This window comes from Drosophila sulfurigaster, chromosome 3, assembly GCF_023558435.1.
Source record: "Drosophila sulfurigaster albostrigata strain 15112-1811.04 chromosome 3, ASM2355843v2, whole genome shotgun sequence".
NCBI lineage: Eukaryota > Metazoa > Arthropoda > Insecta > Diptera > Drosophilidae > Drosophila > Drosophila sulfurigaster.
In genome coordinates this window covers 13,622,550-13,642,693 of record NC_084883.1, presented here as the reverse complement: position 1 = coordinate 13,642,693, position 20,144 = coordinate 13,622,550, and the positions used below count along the sequence as shown (strand labels likewise).

At 44.6% G+C, this 20,144-nt stretch overlaps 2 protein-coding genes across 2 annotated transcripts; both read left to right on the top strand.

The window, feature by feature from the left end:
* The first annotated feature begins 149 nt into the window (after positions 1 to 149).
* Positions 150 to 3,090, top strand: LOC133844028 (uncharacterized). The gene is made up of 4 exons (XM_062277837.1): positions 150 to 1,706; positions 1,761 to 1,993; positions 2,051 to 2,444; positions 2,503 to 3,090. Exons 1-4 carry the CDS (start codon positions 243 to 245, stop codon positions 3,010 to 3,012), a joined length of 2,601 nt encoding a protein of 866 aa, XP_062133821.1. The 5' UTR covers positions 150 to 242; the 3' UTR covers positions 3,013 to 3,090.
* Positions 3,091 to 3,933: 843 nt separating this feature from the next.
* Positions 3,934 to 5,022, top strand: LOC133845090 (uncharacterized). The gene is made up of 3 exons (XM_062279443.1): positions 3,934 to 4,117; positions 4,198 to 4,436; positions 4,493 to 5,022. Exons 1-3 carry the CDS (start codon positions 4,039 to 4,041, stop codon positions 4,832 to 4,834), a joined length of 660 nt encoding a protein of 219 aa, XP_062135427.1. The 5' UTR covers positions 3,934 to 4,038; the 3' UTR covers positions 4,835 to 5,022.
* Positions 5,023 to 20,144: the final 15,122 nt, after the last annotated feature.

Sequence of the window (20,144 nt, the reverse complement as noted above, 5' to 3'; positions counted from 1 at the left end):
GCTATTATCACAGTCGTTGATATTTTATTACAAAAAAATTAAATATTACAAAAATTAAATAGGAAATTACAGCAAAATCAGAGGGCATACCAGTCAGCTTTCATACGTATGTAATGCAGTCTGACAGAGGCTGTCAGTTACGTAACTATTTTAGCCGGTTTTTATTTAAACTGATTTGAAACGATTCTAATCAGTACACTGCTGTCTTACATCACGTTAGTAAAAAACAAATATATTACACCATGGCTGCAGCAACAAAACGCATTTATGAAGCACGCGCTAAGTATCCAGATCGCACAAAATTGCAAGAAAACGCCTTTGGAGGTATTACGATTACGATAAGCAAATTGGAAACCGCTTTATTGTTGCTTAATTCTAAGGAGGACCAAGTGCTGCAGTCTGTACTCAATAATATTGCCGAGTTTGCTCGCAAATGGGATGAAAATGTGCTTGAGCTAAAGGAGAATCGCGTATTGGAACTATTGCTGGACAAAGAGTTTTTCATTGATTCAACCAATGTAATAATACGACGATTCGCGTTGTTTGTGATCACAGCCATTCTGGATAACACAGAACTGGGTGAATACGAAACGGAGAAGACGGCTCAATTGCTCGATGTGAGCTATCGCTACTATCTGAAGGACAATGATGACTTTTGTGTCGAATATCTCACCTACATCATCAATTTGTGCCTTCGCGATCCTCAGGTGGCACAGAATATTCTCGAAAATATTGACTTTCTGGAAAAGTTCAAGAACATCTTTGTGAACTCGGATAATCCCGATACTGTCTACAATTCCATTGAGGCTTTGCACAAGATTCTCCAAGTACAGAGTGCCGAGGAGATGCTGACATTTACCACACTTCCTGGCTTTCCAGTGGATCGCATCATCTGTGAGCTGACAAATGAGTTTCTGGAGATTCGTCTGGCAGCGTTGAAGGTGCTGAAAACTCTCCTCGCAGACACCAGTGAGGAGAGCATCTTCGAGCCACTGCATCGGTGTCTCTTTGTTCTGCAGCAGCTGGTCAAGGCCTTCTGCAGCAATCCCCAATCACCCGATGCTCTGGCTATCATCGAGGTGTTGGCAACGGCGCTGCGCTCTGAGAAGATGACCAATCTGTTCTTCAAGCAGAATCTCTTCGAGCAGATGGTGGAGCAGATGAAAATAGACATCGAAATGCTGCGGCCCGAAGTCATTTGCACCATTATCTCTATCTATGCCGAGGCTGCCAAATATCAGTCATATCTGGCACGGATGCATAATGCCAACATCACCCAGATGTTTATTGATTGTCTGATGAAGAGCAAACCTGAACCGGCTCCGTTTGTCATAATGGGTATCAATCGCATGATTGAGTATCCCGATGCACTACGTTTGGTTGTCGCCGAGTACGAGAAAGGTGCGCTGACCCATCTGGTTAATCTGATTCGTGCGCCTCAGATCTCGATCAAGACACGGGAACAAGCCGCTGAACTAGTCGGACATTTGTTAACAAGCGCCTTCAAGATTACGGGAGAGCAGCTGATGCTCATGGACATTGGCGTCGGACTGGCGAATACCATACAACAGGGATTGCCACAGTTGTCCATTGACCTGATACTCTCGATCCTCGCGATCATCGAGGGATTGGCCAGTAACGATGAATATCGCAAGACGCTAGGCGAATGCATTGCGCTCTCGGAGAAGATTGCTCAGTTGCTTATGGTAAGTTATGGAGTGAATGATGTTTGATTTATGATTGATGACGATTGCTTGCAGCGCTCCTATGCCCACTCGATACTCGTGCACAACATCTTCCGCTGCCTGTGCACCATCATTGACGAAGAGCCCGTTCGAGCCACATTGCTCAACAACTTCATTGTGTCCTCTATCAAGCGCGCTCTCAAATCTTTGTCCAATCTGGTGAAGACCGCCGTGACCAACTTTATACTGCAGACGACCCGCTTCAATGAGTTTGTGGATGCCTACATAGATCGTGGCATACTAGAGACGTAAGTGGCTCTGCGAGGATTAACACAGATGTATAAACAAGATCTCCAATCTTTCAGGCTTATGATGTTCCAGAAGCATGCCTTCTGCGTGTCCACCTGGGGTCCGGCTATCGAAAGCATCTTGTCCAAGTGCCCCACCATGAAGTTCTCCATACGCAATTGCTTGACCTTCACGGATATTACGGCTGGCAAGGACTTCTATGTGTCAAAACGCAAGTTCGAAGACTTTCGACAGTTCCAGCACCTTTTGCGTACCGACTGCTCTCCACTGGAGGCTGTGCTGGTGGTCAACTTTGATCGTCCCTTTGCGGATACGAACGATGTTATCCGCGTGCCGGAGCATTGCCTGCATGGCGCCGATCTCGGTGGCGATCAGACTTGGCACTACTGCAAGCGACCCGGTGATGCCAAGCTGCCCGAGTATTTGGAAGCTCTGAATCAGACGTTGGCTGTAAGTCTGCCGGAGTATATTCTGCTTCAATTTCACTTAAATTCTTAACTTGGTTTAGTTGCATGGACTGGTGGAGAATCCGGATCGCATTCGACGCAGCATTGACTTTGAGAACGTCGCCAAGCGATGCAAAATCGTTGCAGATGCCGTCAACGGCGTCATGTCCGAGAACATCAAGATACTCGATCTGAACACCACCGAAGAATGCTCCCGCCACACGGTGCGTTGTCATCTGGCCGAGCTGCGTCACATTTACCACACCAACTTCATTCCACTCGGCGTGGTGCGCAGTGGCTGCCAGTTTGAGCGTGCCATACTCTTCAAGTGCTTCGCCGATCAAATTGGTTTGCCCTGCACCCTGCAGCGCAGTGTCGATGGTCGCATGCTGTACAACGAAGTGCCGCTGCCTCTCGAGCTGGAGCAGGATATTCATTGCGATAAGAAGACACTGAAGTTCATGCCCTGGCGCATGCTGCGACCCACGCACATTGTCGATCTCATGTACAACATTGGAGAGCTCTACCCCATGCAGAGTCGCCAGGCGTTGCAGTACCTGCGTCTCTATTGAATATCCTTCGGGATTTCTGTTTATATGTTTATCCAAATTTATCGGTTTATTGCAAAATAATGCTGACACAGCAACGAAGTTGGTTTGTATCTTTATCTTTTTGAAGAAAGGTAAGTAAATGGGTTTGTTTTGCTGTTAGTTTTCTGGTGGTGTCCTGGATATGAAATTGGGAAATGACATGCATGCAATCTACCTGTAACTCTAGCATTTAAAACAAAATTATAATGTTAATTAAGCCGTTTAGTATACGGATAACTGACTTAGTTATGACTCACACTAAGTTATCAACAATAAAAAAATGTATACATGTTAGTTAGGGATATTGAGAATAGGCGCGATTTTCAAAATGACTACTGCGATTTATGTAGATATGTATACGATCGAAAACAATAGCAATAGAGATAACAAAAACAGAAAAACGCGACTGTTAATGAATTTTGATTTTCGTAGTTGTTTAATTTTTACCTATGCTCCGACTGCAAATTCCGTTTTTCCGGAAACTGAAACGGAATCAAAAGCAATTGCTCATTTTATAATATCGCTCGTAGTTGAAGTAGTGAAAAGGAAAGATATAGCGACTTCTGCCAATTCGACTGTAGATTTTAAGACACAGACGGGAATTTTTAAAATGCCAACTCTAATTCCTGAAAAGGATATTTTTTAGTTGCGCTAAACTTAGACACAATCAATGAATGTATACTTATCACTATTTTAAAATATAAATTTATTCTCCATTTATATTGTTGATAAGTATAGTAAGTAACTGATGGAGAGTGGCCAGATGCCATTGTCATTTTCAAAATGAATGATTTACCGCAATGGCTGCGAAATCAGCTGAGTCAGAGTCTGAGCAAAAATATCCTTGCTGGTTCGCATTGCGCATGTCCTTATCCTTTGCAGCTCTTCTGACATTCGCTGTCAAATTTTCATTGGCATATAAACAAAGGTCGTCTGGCAGTTTGGGTTTGCAGGATTCATTGTAGTTTAGTCAAGGTGTTCGTTGGTCACCCAGTTGGTGGCCACATCATGACCCGAGCATTGCTCACGCTCGCCTATTTCGTGCTGACATCCTGCTCCATTGTGTTCACTGCCTGCGTAAACAACGGTGAGTGGCAAAGCCAACGACGACCTTCGACTGTGGCTGAGAAAATCAATATATGAATCTCTGTCTCTCTTTCTGCACAGTGACTGGGACAGGGACCAGCTCGCCTGGAGGATTGAGTGCCAGCTCTGGCGTCAGCCTGAGCAATTCGCTGACCAGCGGCGGACACATTCATCGCACTGCGGCTGCCATCGAGCGAGTGAACAAACTCTGGTGCTATGCCTGCGACACCATGGACGATGGCCAGGCCTGTGTGGATGTTGCTGTGCGCAATGACACGTCCATGATGAAGAAGTGCCAGGGCGAGGAGTTCATCTGCATGGTAAGTGGAGCTGAGTGCATCACAGTAATCCCTAGTAAAATGTTCCCCATTTAAAGGTCAAGCGTTTCTCCTACACCACGAGCACAGAGAACTCGACCAGCTCGCCGAAGATGTGGTCGCTGGATCGTCGCTGCACTGTCAACTGTGAACCCGGTTGCATCATCATTGGTGAGCGCACCAAGCTCTATGCCTGCACATCCTGCTGCGAGGAGTCCTTCTGCAATACAGGACGCGGTGCCGCCTCAGGGATCTTTCATCGCGAGGCCACGGGCATTGGCACACGCATCATCTGGCTGGCGGCTCCGTTCCTGGTCAACATATCCCTGATGCTGTACAAGAACCATGCCAGACAAGCCATCTCCAATCTGGTTGGTAACACAGTCAATCTGCATCTGTAGCGATCTGAATGCGCTTCCTCTCGAGTTGCTCAAATCTAACATATTAACTGCAATTGCAATTGAAACTAGCCAAATGTAAGAGTCAATCTTCCTCTGTTTTACCCACTTTGTTCAAGTGTACTATAGTTAGCCAATTACCATGGTGTGATAATAAATCAATGACTACTCCTACTTTAGAGCCATGAATTTGCATTCTTCTTAAATTGATTGATGCCTAAGATATGGATTTCTATTCATTGCAGTTTTTGGATTACTAACTTTATATACTACATTATAGTATTTTATAGTTCCGATTTCACTTTTCGTTTTTATCTGGAATCTATCGACCTTTAGGGTCATAGAAATCGCTGGCTGACATCAATTCCACTGATAACAATTCCATTCGAATATTTTAGCGGGGCCACAGAAACTTGATAATTTTTAAGGAATAGAAATGAGCGAAAACTACAATATTGTGGGATAAGACATCTTTAACTTATGAATGAATTCTTGAGTATTTTTGATAATTTAATTCAAGATTGGAAGAGAAATTCCATATAATGTAAATTCATATGTATGATATTTTAGAGTGGGCAGATTTGTAAGGACAGATAAATAATGGGTATAAATACTCATGAGAACCCCGTTTCCCATTTAGAATAAAAGGAAAATACTGCGGTATTAATTTTAAAATGTACCAAATTAATATACCGCAAAATTAGTAAAAATATACCAACGGCTACTTTAGGTATATGGATCGGAACTATATTAAAAATATACCATGGAGTGTAAAATATACCAGATAGTCAGTTAAAACAATTAAGACCCCTAGTAAATAGATATTTCCCCACACCCAAAGTTTTTCTTTAATTTGATATCTTAATATTTTAAAACTATGTATATCCACGACCAAATCGTTTTGTGCTTCAGGATAACTTCAATTTCATTATTAAATTTCCTTAGAATTCATCGTAAAATTTAATTTCGATTGAAATGTTCGATGAAAAATTAATAAACCCAAAAGTATCTTCAAGATACTTGTAACCATCTGTCCTGTCCGTCTACTATTTTGTATCTGTATCCGTTCGATTATAAATCATCAACATTTGGTTTTATATTACTTATGCTTCATTCTAAAACCGAGACAGATCTATCCTAATTTAACGGCTGCTTTAACTTGCTGACCGTAGCAGCTCAACTCCTAATTGTCTGTGAGTGTTATATAGTCTGAGGCATGTAATGCGATGTAGTTCCTCATCCGATTAGAATCCAGAGAAGCATTAAACCCGTTCATTTGGTTTCGTGAATTGCATTACATTTCCGCTTTGAGGATGTCTGTTCGACTGACTCTCTGCCTGCATCCGCATCCGCAACCGCATCCGCCATCGTAAGCTCCCATCACCACCACCGCTGACAACCGCATCGGCATGCTTATCTTCATTGCTCATCCGCCTACACATACGCATCTGCACCCACAATCATTCACAATCAACCATATCCGCACTGTCCATGGTTGCACGCCCACATTTTGGGGTGTTCTTGAGGCTCCTCTCAGCTGGGTGGCATTTCCGTGCAGACATCTTAGTTGCAGCATGAATTATTTATTGGCCAAGAGAAGCAGCAAGAGGAGAGGGAGTAGAAGGATGGTCAGGGAAGGTCGGACATTCCAAGTATTCATAAGCAGAGAGGAGACGCTCTCTAATAAAGCTGCCATTAAGACCAGATACTTGTATATGTGAGCGTGTGTGTGTGAGAGTGAGAGAGAGCGACGGAGTGGATGAGTAAGGAGCGGGGGGCGCATCACGCCCACTCATTTGATGGCCAAGAGTGGAGCTCAATTTGTTTTCATAAGATGGCAACTTTTGTAGGCTCGCCTCTGGGGTCTAGTTTTTGGTCTTTGACTGCGTGTGAGTTATGGCCAACTTTGGCTACATCTTGGCTAATAAACACGAGACAAATCTGCTCATTTTGCTGCGTTAATTTACATAAATGGCCAACTCGAAGCGGCTTTAGTCCACAGTGTAGGGTTATCGTCTTGGTCGCCGCTGTGCATCCATCATGTAAAGGAAGTTGAGGTGGAGGTGGAGAAGAAAAAGAGGAAGAGAAGGAGTTCGAGTTGCTGCCTCGGTTGGGATCAGGTGGAGAGCTGGCTGCAGTCTATTGGCTTTTTGCTTTGTATTTTGGCGTTTATTTTGCGGCTTTCATGTCGTAAATCTTCATCAGACGGCAAATTACGTGGTTGCCAGCCGACAACTCTCCCTTTCCCTTTCCCGCACTCTATCGCCCTCTGTCGGTCGTAGGAGGCAGCTTGGCCACTTCACGAACTGGCAACTGGCAACTGTGGTCGACATATCCGGCAAACAATAAAGTGACCGCAATGCCAGTCAGTGGGTGGTAAAACAATAAAGCGGTGACAAAAACCAAACAACCAGGAAGCGACAACAACAACAACAACAACAACAGCAGTCGATCCCATTGACAACAGTTTCATTTATGAAAAATAATAGCTGAAGCAGCAGCAATATGCGAAATTTATTATTATATTTGCGTTGTGCCGCAAAAATGCCCAAGTCCTCCCCCCAAGAGAGACAGAGACAGAAAAAGATAGTGAGCGGGAGGGCGAGGATCCACAGCGACACCCAAAACCCACCATTCGACCTTTGTGCGGTCGGCGGGGCAGCTGCAACAAAAAAGCATGGTAATAAAAGTTTTTGATGTTGTTGTTGTCACTGTTACTGCGGTTGTAGTTGCTGTGTTGCCGCTGTACGTTTTATTCATTCATTATTATTGCTACTTTGGCATTGTGCTCTTGTCGTTTGTTTTTTGATTGCAGGCGACACGTTTTTGTTGTTGCTGTCGTTTCAGTCTCTCTCTCTCGCTCTCTCGTTAGTGTCATTGTTGTTCTGCTTGTTGTTGCTGTTGCAGGCCAAGTTTACAAAGAAATTTCAATTAAAATGCAACAATGCCGCACTCCATCATCAGCGCCGGCAAGCTGACAAACCGCGCACATTCCCGCTCACACCGCCAGCCCATCTATTTGCTGAAAGCGGGATTCAACCAGCCGACAAACCTCTCAACCACTCCACCTCTCCAGCCCACCCACAGCAAAAACCCAACAGCAGCCAAAACTCTCCACAAAAACTGCAACGGCGACAGATATCGAGTTGCCCTATGCGAGAGTGGTGTAAATACTTGCTAAGCTTAATTTGCAACGCGTTGGGCAGATAAAAATGCAGAGCAGCAAGAACCGCATTTATCATACTAATATAGGCATGTTTGCTTTTGTATGTATGCATTTCTGTATGCTTGCTAATTTTTATATTTGTCCCTTTCTCGCCAACTCTTTAAGCAGCCCTCGACGCTCGCTTGTGTTTGCTCGTGTTCTTGTTGTTGTGCGTCTGCTTGGGGTGATAAATCTTTGTCGCCAAGTAAATACAAAACAACGCTGCTTTTGCATGCAAGCTGCAACAACTACGCGTTCTATACGATAGGCATGAACTGCCCAGACCTAAAAGAGATGCAAATAGCGAGATGAATGTGTGGGAGTGAAAGGTGTGTAACAACAGCCAAGGCCAACAGGCGTAACTTGCTCTGCTGTGCAATGCCGAAAATGTTGTTGCTGCCCTTGTTGAGTACCTGCAGGCAATTCCCCAGTCCCCAGTCCTCAGTCCCCGGTCCCCAATCCCTCAGTCCTCAATTCTCCACTCACCAGTCTTAATTCCCCAGTTTCGGGGCACAACGAACGTGTAATTAAAACTTTGAGCAACAGCCACAGAAACTACAACTACAATTGACTGACTGTTAGACAGTATATCTGTCTCCCTCTCTCCTGTCTGTCTGCCATGGTGTCTGGCGACGTCGAGATGCTTGGTAAGCTGCCGCTGTCGCTATCGCTGTCAGTTTGGCGCCATTTTCTGGTGCGAAGTGTTTTGCTGGCTTTTGATAAAGTTTTTGCAGCTCCCTTTATTGGATCAAATCCAATGCAGCTGACACTGATGGAGCCTGACCTGAGCTTGATTTTCATTTTACTATACGTATGCGTCATGTGATTTGCGTAAATGATTTTGATAGATTTGATGGGATTTATGCGCGTTTTTTTTTTGCGTTGTTTCATCGCATCAGAGTTGCTCTCAAGCTGATTACCACAACGCGTGGTCTGTGTGAGTGTGAAGTGTGTGTGGGTGTGTGTGCCTATGGCTGGTTAAGCTTCACTTTTCTTTACTTTTGCTTTAATTCTCGCCATTTCCGGACATGCGACACGAAAATGCACTACACTCAAATTAGAGAGCGAGATAGAATGAGCTACAACAGGAGTGAGAAAGGGGGAGCGCGTGGTGTAAATTGATTTTTTGTGTCTGCTCCTTTTGCTCGTGGTTGTTGTTGCGCCATCTTCTTGCTTGTTTCCGTCTCGCTTGTAATCTCTGCTCAAAGCGTTGCGTTTACTCTTCCTGCTCCACTCCATTCTACATGTATTTGCATACTAATCTGCCCGACAGCAGCAACAGCAGCAGCTACAAAATTACATGAAACTACACATTTTGGTTTGTCACCTCAGACACAGACACACTCACATACACATACAAAGACACAGAGGCGCAGTAATCAGTGTGTAAGTGTGGGTGTTTGTGTTGTGTATGTGTTGGTTGCCGTTTTCGGCAATTGCGTGGCTGCCTCCCGCGTTCTCCCTAAATATATGCAAATGAGTAGAAACGCAGAAAGAGAAGGGGGACAAAGGATGGCGCCAGCTGCTCTCAAGGCGACTTAACGCCTGCTTAATGAACATAAATTAGTCACCAGGTGTCGCCTGTGTCATAGAGGGCGTGTTGCGTTGGCCTTCCACTAGGTGCTGGGTGTGGAGCAAGGGCTCAGTGGGCGATGGGCGATGGGCGGTGTGCGGAAGTTTCAAAGTTAGGTCCCACCGCGCGTTTATATTTCAATTTATGCACGTTGCCGCTTCGCTGTCATCTTACATATGTGCAAAGTGTAGGGTCTTTAATCAAAGACAAAATGGTTCGACCCCAATTAATTTAGCATTTATCTTATGATCCACTTTCACCTGTCTTGCCACTAATTTGAGCGATCTGGTAGCATCAATTATTTAATCATTTGTGCTTTGTTGACTGCGACTTTAATGTCGATTTTAGTTCGCACTCTTTCTCAATGTACGGTAGATATCGATTGGCGCTCTTAAATTGATTCAAATGCATTTTAATAAGTAACTATAACTTACATAGTTTGATATGTATGCATGTGTGAGTGCCTGTGCATAAATTGCCACATTCCCGTTCGAATTCCACTCCAATTTCCACGCTGTCTGTGCTGCACTTTGATGCAATTAGTATACGGCATATCCCGAACATTTGATATGAGCGTAATTCAACTCAACGGCAATTTAAATTTGATTGATGGTTATGCTTGATACTGTGTGTGTGCAACGAGTGCACTCATGAATATTGAGCGATTACATGTCAGACTTAATCACATTTCAATTGCCGCCGTTTGTTTGCTTTAATCGATTCTTAAAGTTGTCGCTTCACTCAATAGGTTTTTCTTTTATTCATTTGGTTTAAGTGCTTTTTGATCAGAGCATAAGAAATAATTGACCCAGTTTATTGACTCTTTGTTGCAATTAAAGTTTGCTAATTATTGCCTTCGGCTCATTATAGTTGTCAATCGCGTTGAGTATCCGCCCCGTTGACCCGTTCAACCCCTAAGCGGACAGCAACAGTGCGTCTAATGGCCTCCCCCACCCTCAATTCCACTGTTTTAGGTCAGAGCTCGACCGCAATGAAATCAATGGGAAACACAAAGTCGCCACACAGCAGCAAATGGATGGTGCAAAAACCGCGCTTCTCTGGTTTCCCATTTGACGCACTTTATCTTCGCCGTGGCCGAAGCTGCTTATGTGAAGTGCTGCACTGTGGCTAGACAAATCCCACACAAAGCCCATGTCGGACAGGCAAACGCAGTGGCTGGTTTGGCTAACTGGGTAAATGGCTAACACGGCAACATAGTAACAGGGTAACAGGCGACGGGCAACAAAGGCAACATCCGTAGGCGACTTCCGTTTTGTCTCTCTGCGGCTGACAGGAAGCAATCAATAGTGTAATGGCAGACAAAAGCATCCGCCGTAGTTTGCCACTATCCTGACAGCACTCTTGCACACAAGAAAAACGACCAAAATCCTCATGAAAAAAAAACTATGCAAAAACTCGACGAAAACTGAGCAAAAATCAAGCGACGGCTGCGCAATTTGTCAACCTTTGCCCGGGGAGAAAAGCTTCCCTTTGCACCTAAAGCTTGACGCAGACATTAAATTGTCGTTCCCCGATCTCCGCCAGCCTCGTGCCTGCCCGTTGGCTGTGTCGCAAATGTAAATAATGCGTTTTAATCAAAAGAACAACACTGGGAAATCCATTAACAGCGTACGTGCCGCCTCACTGGGTCTCCCACCATAAGTGGGGAGGACAGTTTTCTGTCCTGACTTCCCTGTCTTCCCTTCCCATTCGCTCTCCTTACCCATTCATCTCGGTAGGAAGGCCTAGGCTTAACTTTACTCATGCTGCGTGCGTCATTTGCAGGTTGATTTACAAATTTCTTTAACGAGGCGACAACAACATTTTTAATTAGCACCTGTTCTCTGCTGCGTGCTCAGTTCAGTTCGCTGGCTGCACGAATCTCTTGCGTAATCTCCATAAAATACTTCGCGACTGGCATTAATTTTCAACTTTTCGCTATCTCTCTGGTTTTGCCATTCATTTCCCTCGCTTGCCGCGTTCTCTTTGCATCCAGCTCCAACTTTCAACTTTCCACCTATTGCCTATTCAGTTGGTTGCCTCCTCCTTTTTGGCCAAGTTCAACCGCAGCAGCTACTTATGCTGTGCTCCTTTTAACCCATTCTTTATCCCCTTTGCATGCCAATATCCTAATACCTTGGCATGTTGCTGTCGCTGTTCGTGGCAGCAGCTTCGACATCGTTATTCCCCGGAGTCTCCTCTAGCTGCAATAATATTTTGCAAGTGTTTCTAAACAAGCACAAAGTCATGTTTCAACAGCTGTAGTCTGGCTTCTGTTCGCTGCTGTTTTTATTGTTATTTACTCCCCGCCATTTCCCCCTTCAGCTCTTCCATCTGGTGTAATTGTTGTAGTCCCCGCTGTCGTTAGTTAAACTTTCACTGCACATTAAAGCAATTTGGGCAACATTTATAGACTGATTTAATAGAATCCAAACAGAATCGAGTCACCATCAAGGGAAGCTCCACACACGCCATGCGATATTTCCACACAACTGAGCAGATCAGCACTTGGTCTTGGCAATAATTGCTTGAGTAAATGAGTGTCTCCGTCTCGCTCCCTCTTTCTGTGGTTGAAGCACTTGCTTCAACGAGCCAAGAGCCATAATTATGGACAGTACTCGCCTACCCTTCTGCAGCCCCATATCACCCCCAATTTAAGTCGAAGGCATATGCTACACTTGACTCTAATTTGGGGCTACACTTTTGTTGTAATTCATTCTTGTTCTGCCAGCAAATGGTTATGGATATAGATATGACTCCAAGAAGTTTGCCCATACTTCATGTGCTGTTATCATTTATAAAAGTGCTTCCAAGTTCTGCGAAGTCGTTGCTATAATGTGCTTGACACAAAAGTCTAAAAACAAACAAGTACTTGAACAAGAAGCGTCGTTGAAGAGGCCAAAGGAGAAGCAGGAATGTCAAGGAATAAGCATCAAATAAAAATCCAAGAAGAGTCTCCATGGAAATTGAATATTTAATTATGCGCCGATGAAAATTGCGTTAGAAGATGGTGACGAAAATGGGCACAACATTCATTAGCGGGAGGGGAAGCAGATGGAATGGGAGACGATGACGTCTCTTCTGGGTCTATGAACTGTTTAGCAAGAAAAACGCAAAAAAAGAAGCTGAAAAATAATTTTTTCTAATTTGCAAATGATTTGCGAAGGCCAGGAAGTGAAATTTTCAAAATAATGCGAAATAGTGAGAGTGATAGAGGGGCGGAGGAAGAAGCGGAGGGAGCAGTGAAAAGAGGGAGCGATAGTAAAATATTTAGCATTAATTTAGGGGATCCGTTTTTATGTGCCAAAGATTATGCTTGAGGTTTGATGACTGCTCTTGGGGTTTCTACTCAAATTTAGTTTCCTAATTTCAAGCCAGTGAGTTTAGAAAATGGTGAGGGGGCGACTTGGATTCGGATAAAGATAGAAGCAGTCAGACATGGGTGCTTTGCTTTGTCTGCTTGTCTGTGTTGGGGACTGTGAAGCACACACTGCTTATCTAAACAGACTTCCCCATTCAAGCACTCACTCCACATTCACATTCACATCTATTCACACACTCACTCGTTTTCGTATCTACATAATTCAAGAGAAGTCTCTGGGTCTGTGGGTCGCCACTTCCCTTCGTACGGGAAGTACGTGAGTGTCACGCAAAACTTGCCCCAACTCCGTGAGGTTCTGAACCTGAAGGAAGCAATCTCGGCAGGTGGCAGAGTCGCATATTTATGAATGGCTCTTGTCTCAAGTTTAATGCACTGCAGCTGCTTTATCAGCTCGTAAATATAAATTAGAATTTAATTTTTATCGTTGCGGAAAGCGAACTCGATTGGGTTATTCGATCTGGGAGCAATCAGGTCGAGGCAACGAATTTCTGCGGGATTCATTCTCATTTGTAGCTTGGCGCAAGGCACGTGCCGCTAGATATCAAAGGCTTTGATTTACTTGTAGCTTGCTGGCCTGCTCCAATCAGCCCCCAGGGTGCCATGGACATAGATGAAGGTGCGTTTCTCTCACCTGTAAGCAAGTGAAGTTGGATACCCTTGAGGGACTTTCACATTTAAGAAGAGAGAGAGAGAGAGAGAGTTCGGTAGTTTGCTTTCGTTGTCCATTGATTCCATCGGACAATCGCCCTTTGTGTGGAGCGTCTAATTCTTTGCACACCTGTTGGGGTAGTCGTGATGACAAAGGGAGAGGGGGATTACTTGTTAAGCAAGAGTGTCTGAGGAGAAAAGTCTTGCAGTGAATGGTGTTAATGTCTCCCTCTGGTTAAGCACGTAAATCAAATCCGTCTCGAGTCCTGGCAATGCATTGTAAAGGAAAAGGCAAGCGGGGGGTTGCATTGCTAGCATAAAGGGAAAGTTTATTGCACAATTTGCTTTGTTACTCATCCAGCATTCAGTTACCAGATCCGCCTCCTGCTACGAATTTTCCACTGTTGTTTGCAAACTTTGTGCAGTTTTTGTTTGCTTTTCCCGCAACTTCTCCTGTTATCCCACACTTCAGATGCCACCTTCAGCGGAAATTGATTTTCTCGACATGCGGAGGGTTGAAGTTCGGGTAAACAAAACCCAAGACACAATAATAATCGAAATCGAATCCGTCACCAGCAGGCGACAATGCAAGCAGCGTCAATTGCTTCTCGCTTTCGAACTTGTCTCAAATGACGTGCAACAGCACGGGGAAAGAGGATTTGTTTCCGATAAGAGGAGAGAGACCAAATATTAAAAGGTGTCAATTGTAGTCTAACTCGATTTGAGACGAGACTTCATCATCATCGCCATTGCTATTGCCAACGCCATCGTTTGCTTTGTGTAACTCTAACTAGCTACGGCAACATCCTAATCCCTGATTTCCCTCCATCTCCATCTTCATCTCCATCTCCAGCGTCTGCTAGTGAAAGACGAGCTCGAGTTTGAGCTAAAAAGACGTGAAATGAAAGTTCTTTATCCGCTTTTATTGTTGTCTCTCGTTTCTGGTTCCCTCTGTTCCTCTTTCTCTCGCTGGTATAACGGCAGTTTGTTCCTCGGATCAGAGCTGAGTTAGGTCCGCGAGCGTCTTGGCCTCGCCTTGCATTGAAAGTCGCAAATGTTGTTTACTTTCTGTGCATAGACCCCTTCTCCTGTTGGCCATGTCTGTGCCGGATGTTAAATGTTGCGTTTGGCTAGAGCAAGAATGAAAGGCGATTCGTGGGTAAGGGAGATACGCAGCTGGGGAGTTAGGCTGCCAGAGAGGGAGTTAGAAAGCTATTCAGTCAGGAAGCTAGGTGCGTGAGGGACGCAGTCAGCGAGTCAAACGCATTTGTATGAGCTTGGTGAAGTCGTCGCTTTTCCGATTTTTAAAACAATTTGAAATCCAATTACTGAACAAGAAAAAGCATTTTTCGTTAGCTTTCAGTCAAAACTTGAGCTAGTCTACCATCCGCATTCGGCGACCCCGTTTCAATTCGTTTTTGAATAGAAAATTATGAAGCACCATGTTAAATTTGGGTTTTTTCCCGCATAGTCCCCAGTGTATTACTTTCGTTTTCCATTTACCAAAGGAATAGTAGAAAAGGAATGCTGCAACACTGCCTTCACCTTTTTCGGTTTGTTATTCATCCATTTGGGGGAAAGCACCGTAGTTGAAACTAAACTAAAAAACACAAACGTAACCTCAAAGTGACTCACATTAAATATGCACAAACACCATCAAAAAGGACAATGTCAGTCTGCAATGTTTGGTTGTCCTACGACAACAAAGAAAAAGGGGAGACCACGATGAGAAAAACCTTGTTACCACTATGTAGGAGAAAGATAATGAAGTCTCGTGGAGGGGACAAGTTTAATTAATTCAATGTTGATGTGAAGCGGATGTGATTCATTCGTTGTCAACTTTTCAATTGGGCTCTTTAGGGAATTTTCTAGCAATAACTAGAAGTATCTTTAATGTGACCGCATTCCTGGCTGCTTCTTGGCTCGAAGATAAAGACAACACGGGTGCAAGTCGAACTTTTGGTCGTCTTTCATATCACGCAGCTTGCACAGCGCCAACTTTGCCGTCGGCTTTCGAAAAACTTTCGTCTCGTTTGTGACTCCCAACTCCAGGCTCCAAGAGATTCCTTTTTTAGTATCCTGGCAGCATTCCGCTACTTGCATCCCCATAATTATAATACCTGCGATTGTCTGAATAGCACCGCCACACACATACGTGATGCTGCAACCGCAGACAGCCATAGGACGAAGGACTTTTGGTTGAGAGGGCGAGAGTTGAGGAGCTTCAGCTTTGACAATGCCAGCACACAATTTGCATAAAAGATTAAGAGGATAATTAGTGTCATTAGTTGGCAAGTGCTTTGTAGGAGTGCATCCTGCATCCATCATTCCCCTTTCCCCTTTCCCGAAATTATCATTCCACTTTTACACCTCGAAAGGACTGCGAATGTGGTACTTTTAATTGGCTGCTCCTTGAATCACAGTCGAAATTTCAATTTAATTGGCGCAGTTTAAAAATTCCTCACACTTTCCCATTTTTCCGCTGTAGCCCAGCTCAGCAATAAAGTGTATTTTTACACCGAAACTTTCGTTAGAGAACGGAGGTTAAGGGCGAGTGATCCCGGGAGGGTGGTTTTTATTAATGTGGCGATTTTCGAACTGTTTTCTATTCATTAAAAATAATTTTCTTTTGCATTAACTTTTAATTTAAAGGGAAATTTTGCTCCAACTCCCGCAAAAGGTTCTATTTCTTGAGTTTGGGTTTTGGGTTTGGGTTCGGGTCTGGAGTTCTGGGTGGCGTGTCCCAAGAAATGTGCACATCAAAGTGAAACTTGTTGAAATTGCATTTTTACGCGCCCTTGCACAGCGAGTTCTTGAAGGTGTTGGGGGTTGTTCTGGAGCTAGGGTTGGGGTGTTAAAGGAAGCCTCCCCTGGCTGGTGTGCGTGGCAACGTTGAAACGAATATTGCCTGTTACTGGGGCAACGAGACGCAACGCAATGGAAGACGGAGACGGAGCGGAAAATCTTTGCTACAATAGCATACAAAATATTTAATTTTAATGTTGTCGTCACTCCATCGAAGGGTAAGACATGTCCATAGGCGAGAGGAAGATTGGATCGGCGTGGAACGGGAGCAAACGTTTAACTCTTGTTTACAGTTCCCCAATGTGCAACAAGAGACGACATGTGGCAACGAATACTATGGGTGCCATAGAGGAAACTATGTGCACAATTCACATATTGCGGGAATGCATCACGTCAATCACAGCCAGCAATGCGGGAGCTGACAGTGAGTGAAGCTATTCGAGATATGCGTCCATGACTGGGGGCTGAGAAAAAAAAAAGAAACTGGGACAGCCAATAAAAGGGCGAAGGGGCAGGGTCGAGAGAGAAAGAGAGGCAGTTGAGTCATGCAAGCGTCACGCGTCTTCCACTCGAACAAATATCCATAGAGCAACTGACGCTGGGGCTTGGGAGGCCTGAAAGGAAATCATGCAACGTCAGGTTGCGATGGAAACCAGCTTCATTGGGGTGGGGGAATTTCTATGATTTCAAGCTGCTTGTTAATTATACCTCTTGATCAGAAAGTAATAGGGTATATGAAAAATAATTTTTGTATAAATTAATAAGCACAATAATAAACAATTCTGAAATGATTTCTAACATTTAGTTTACCAACATAAGATACATTGCTAATACTTAATATTTGTTTTATGAGTTCGTAAACTATAATTTGTTATGAATATTAAATTAACTAGTTATTGCTACCGACCAGAGTATCTCATAGTCCATTCAGAAGCTTGCAGCTCTCTCCTATTTTTTACTTCATTTGAAATAGCAACAGCCTCGGGTGGTGGTGAGCATTAGAAGAGGGGTCGGAGGACAGGGTGCTAACTGGTCGTTAAAAACATAACGAGCGGCCGTGGAGGGGGTTAAAGATGAACGTGAAGAAGCAGAACGAGAGGGAAGGGGGAGAAACAGAAGAAGCAGGAGAAGAATGAATCTCGGACAATCACGAAAAGGACAGGAAATTACAAAGAGCAACAAACAAAGTGGAAGATGCTTTGAGTTGTCGCTAATGAAATCCAATTTGAATTCAAAGGATACCACACCGACGTTAACTAGGGGGCGGGGTGAGTCAGAGGGAGGTGGTAAGGGGCAGGCTTGCCGCTTTGTGAAGTGTCAATTGCCCGGGAGACCGTGTATGCTTCAGCGAACTCGAATGCAAGCGCATTCAGCAAACCATCGAACCAAAGAAAAAGTGAGAGAGAGAGACGTACATTTCTCCTCTGGCATTAAGAGGAAGTGCAGGGGACAACGAGTCGCTGACCCAGTGACGTGAGCGACAGCTGCTGCAAGTTCAGACCTCACCAAGTCCGAGCTCAGAATCATTCATCAATCTCACGGATTTGTGCAGCACTTGTCCGGATTATTTTTATGCTGTAAACTAATTGAAGTGCCCTGATTCAGCGACTACGACTAGAAACGATTTTCTAGGAGCAGCATAATGAGATGGAAGCATTTTGCTCCAATTACGCCTAAGTGCCGGAAAATGCTGTGCTCAGTTAACGGTCCAATGATGGAGTAGCTGCGGGTGACGAGCAGACGGGAATAGGAATTGAAACAGGCTCGAATCGTATTTTGGAGCCGAGCACCATTAATCAATGTGAGCTAAAGCAGAGGAGGCACAACGTCATTCCGGCTTGGCACGCCGAATGAATGCCTATTACAGTAACTATTTTGTAAGAGGTGGCTTTGGGATTCAGATTGGAATTGGAATGGGGAAGAAGAATGGGAATAGGAATGGCACAAGGTCGATCTGGAGGCACTTGAATGCTTGGCGCCATCAATAATGAGCGCTCGCGTGAAGCAACAAACGGAAAAATAGAAAAACAAACAACAAACTGTTCCACCGGACTGTGAAGTCGTTAACCATAGGAGGGAATGAGGAGAGGGGAGAGGAGCAGCTACTTGCAGCTGTCAACAGGGTGGCGAAGGTGCCAAGGAAAGGACGAGAGCGAGGGGGACAAGGGTGACTTCAGCCGGAAATCGATTTGTGTGTGGATTTGTTTTGTCGTGTTTTCGCGCAACTTTTGTGGTCGTTGTTGTTGTCGTTGTTCTCTTGGTTGTTGTTGTCGTCATGGTCAACAATTATTTTGGAACTATTAATGACTGGAACGTGGCCCATGTCCTGCCCTCTGTTTCCTCCTCTATGCTGAGCTGTTTGTTTTTCCTGCTGAGGAGCAATGAATTTGTCCTGTCGCACTTTGCCATACAACTATTAATCATATCGATGGGGCGGAGACTCGACAGAGGCGTGTCTCCTTTTGAAACTTTTACCAACTGTGCTAATGATTATTTTCGAATCGAAATATGTTGTGTTTGTATTGGGAGGAATAGTCACTTACCCATCAGTTTCATCACCTCGTGGTGGCTGATGAAAATGTTGAGATATCCGCTGACCGAAGGCGTCTGCCAGGCAAGCAGTGGGATCAGGAGGAGCAACATGCTGGGACAGCAGACACTATAAACAGCAGACATAATGAGGAACTCTCTTCGGTTTGTAGTCTATAGTCTGGACAGGCTTATTGCGGTTACAGCCAGACGTGCTCTTAATAATTTGTCAGCGCATGTGACGCCGATGCAACTGCTGTTCATTTCAATGGATTCGAATCTTGATGGCAGCCAATTTCAATGTGTGATCATTGAGGCGTTCTGGTTGAGCAGAAGTGTGGAGTGGAGTTGAGGGAATAGAGTGCTGGGAAGTTGCTTCCGTTGGGGGCACAACTTTGATTTGGTTCCCAGTTGGCTGTTGATAGTTGGCAAACAGGCAGAGTCCTGCGTTGACTCGCAAAGAAGCGTTAAAATCAAATTCGAAAACTGAAATTCGAAATACGAAATACGAGGACGGCAACTGCTGCTAACAGTTCCGCATCCGCATCCGCATCCGGATACGGCCACAAAGCGCTACGACGTAGAGCACTACGAGGATTCTGTCTGCCAAATTTGGAACTTTTCAGACTCTCTTTGCTCTTGTCGCAGACTCTGCTTCTCCCTCTGGCTGCTGGCAATGGGTTCAACTTTTCCAGTTTTGTTTTTGTTGCGGTTGCGTCTGTTGCTGCTGTTGCTTTTGTTGCTGTTGCTGTTGCTGCTGGTTTCGCCTGTCGACTGCAAGCGGCATCAGCATTTTCGTTAGCTTTTTTATTGGCTCTTCCTCGCCCTTCTCCCTCTCACTCTTCTGTATGTTGCTGGTTTGACCAACTGGTTGCTGCTCCTCTTCCAAGTGTTGCTGATTGTATGGATCGTCACGTTGGCAACGTTTCGTCCGCTGGTCAGTGGCCAGTGCCTGTTGTTGGTGTTGAGCACGTGTCCTGGTTGCTTTCGTTGTCCTTTTGTGTCGTCGCTCGTTAAAGAGTCCTGTTGAATAGAAAGTGATTTAGTTGAGTCTCGGACAGATGCTGAAGTCTCCGCTCTCTACTCTCTTTTCTCTATACTCTATGCTATATTCTGTGTGCTGGTGACATTGTGTGGTTGGAGGGAGTGTGTGGTGCTTTGGTATTGTGGT

Excerpts from the sequence above, each read along its gene's own strand:
- LOC133845090 (XM_062279443.1), top strand. The coding sequence starts at position 4,039 with ATGACCCGAGCATTGCTCACGCTCGCCTATTTCGTGCTGACATCCTGC. Across the intron at positions 4,118-4,197 it reads CACTGCCTGCGTAAACAACG|TGACTGGGACAGGGACCAGC; the intron begins GTGAGTGGCAAA and ends CTTTCTGCACAG. Across the intron at positions 4,437-4,492 it reads GCGAGGAGTTCATCTGCATG|GTCAAGCGTTTCTCCTACAC; the intron begins GTAAGTGGAGCT and ends CCCCATTTAAAG.
- LOC133844028 (XM_062277837.1), top strand. The coding sequence starts at position 243 with ATGGCTGCAGCAACAAAACGCATTTATGAAGCACGCGCTAAGTATCCA. Across the intron at positions 1,994-2,050 it reads GATCGTGGCATACTAGAGAC|GCTTATGATGTTCCAGAAGC; the intron begins GTAAGTGGCTCT and ends CCAATCTTTCAG. Across the intron at positions 2,445-2,502 it reads CTCTGAATCAGACGTTGGCT|TTGCATGGACTGGTGGAGAA; the intron begins GTAAGTCTGCCG and ends AACTTGGTTTAG.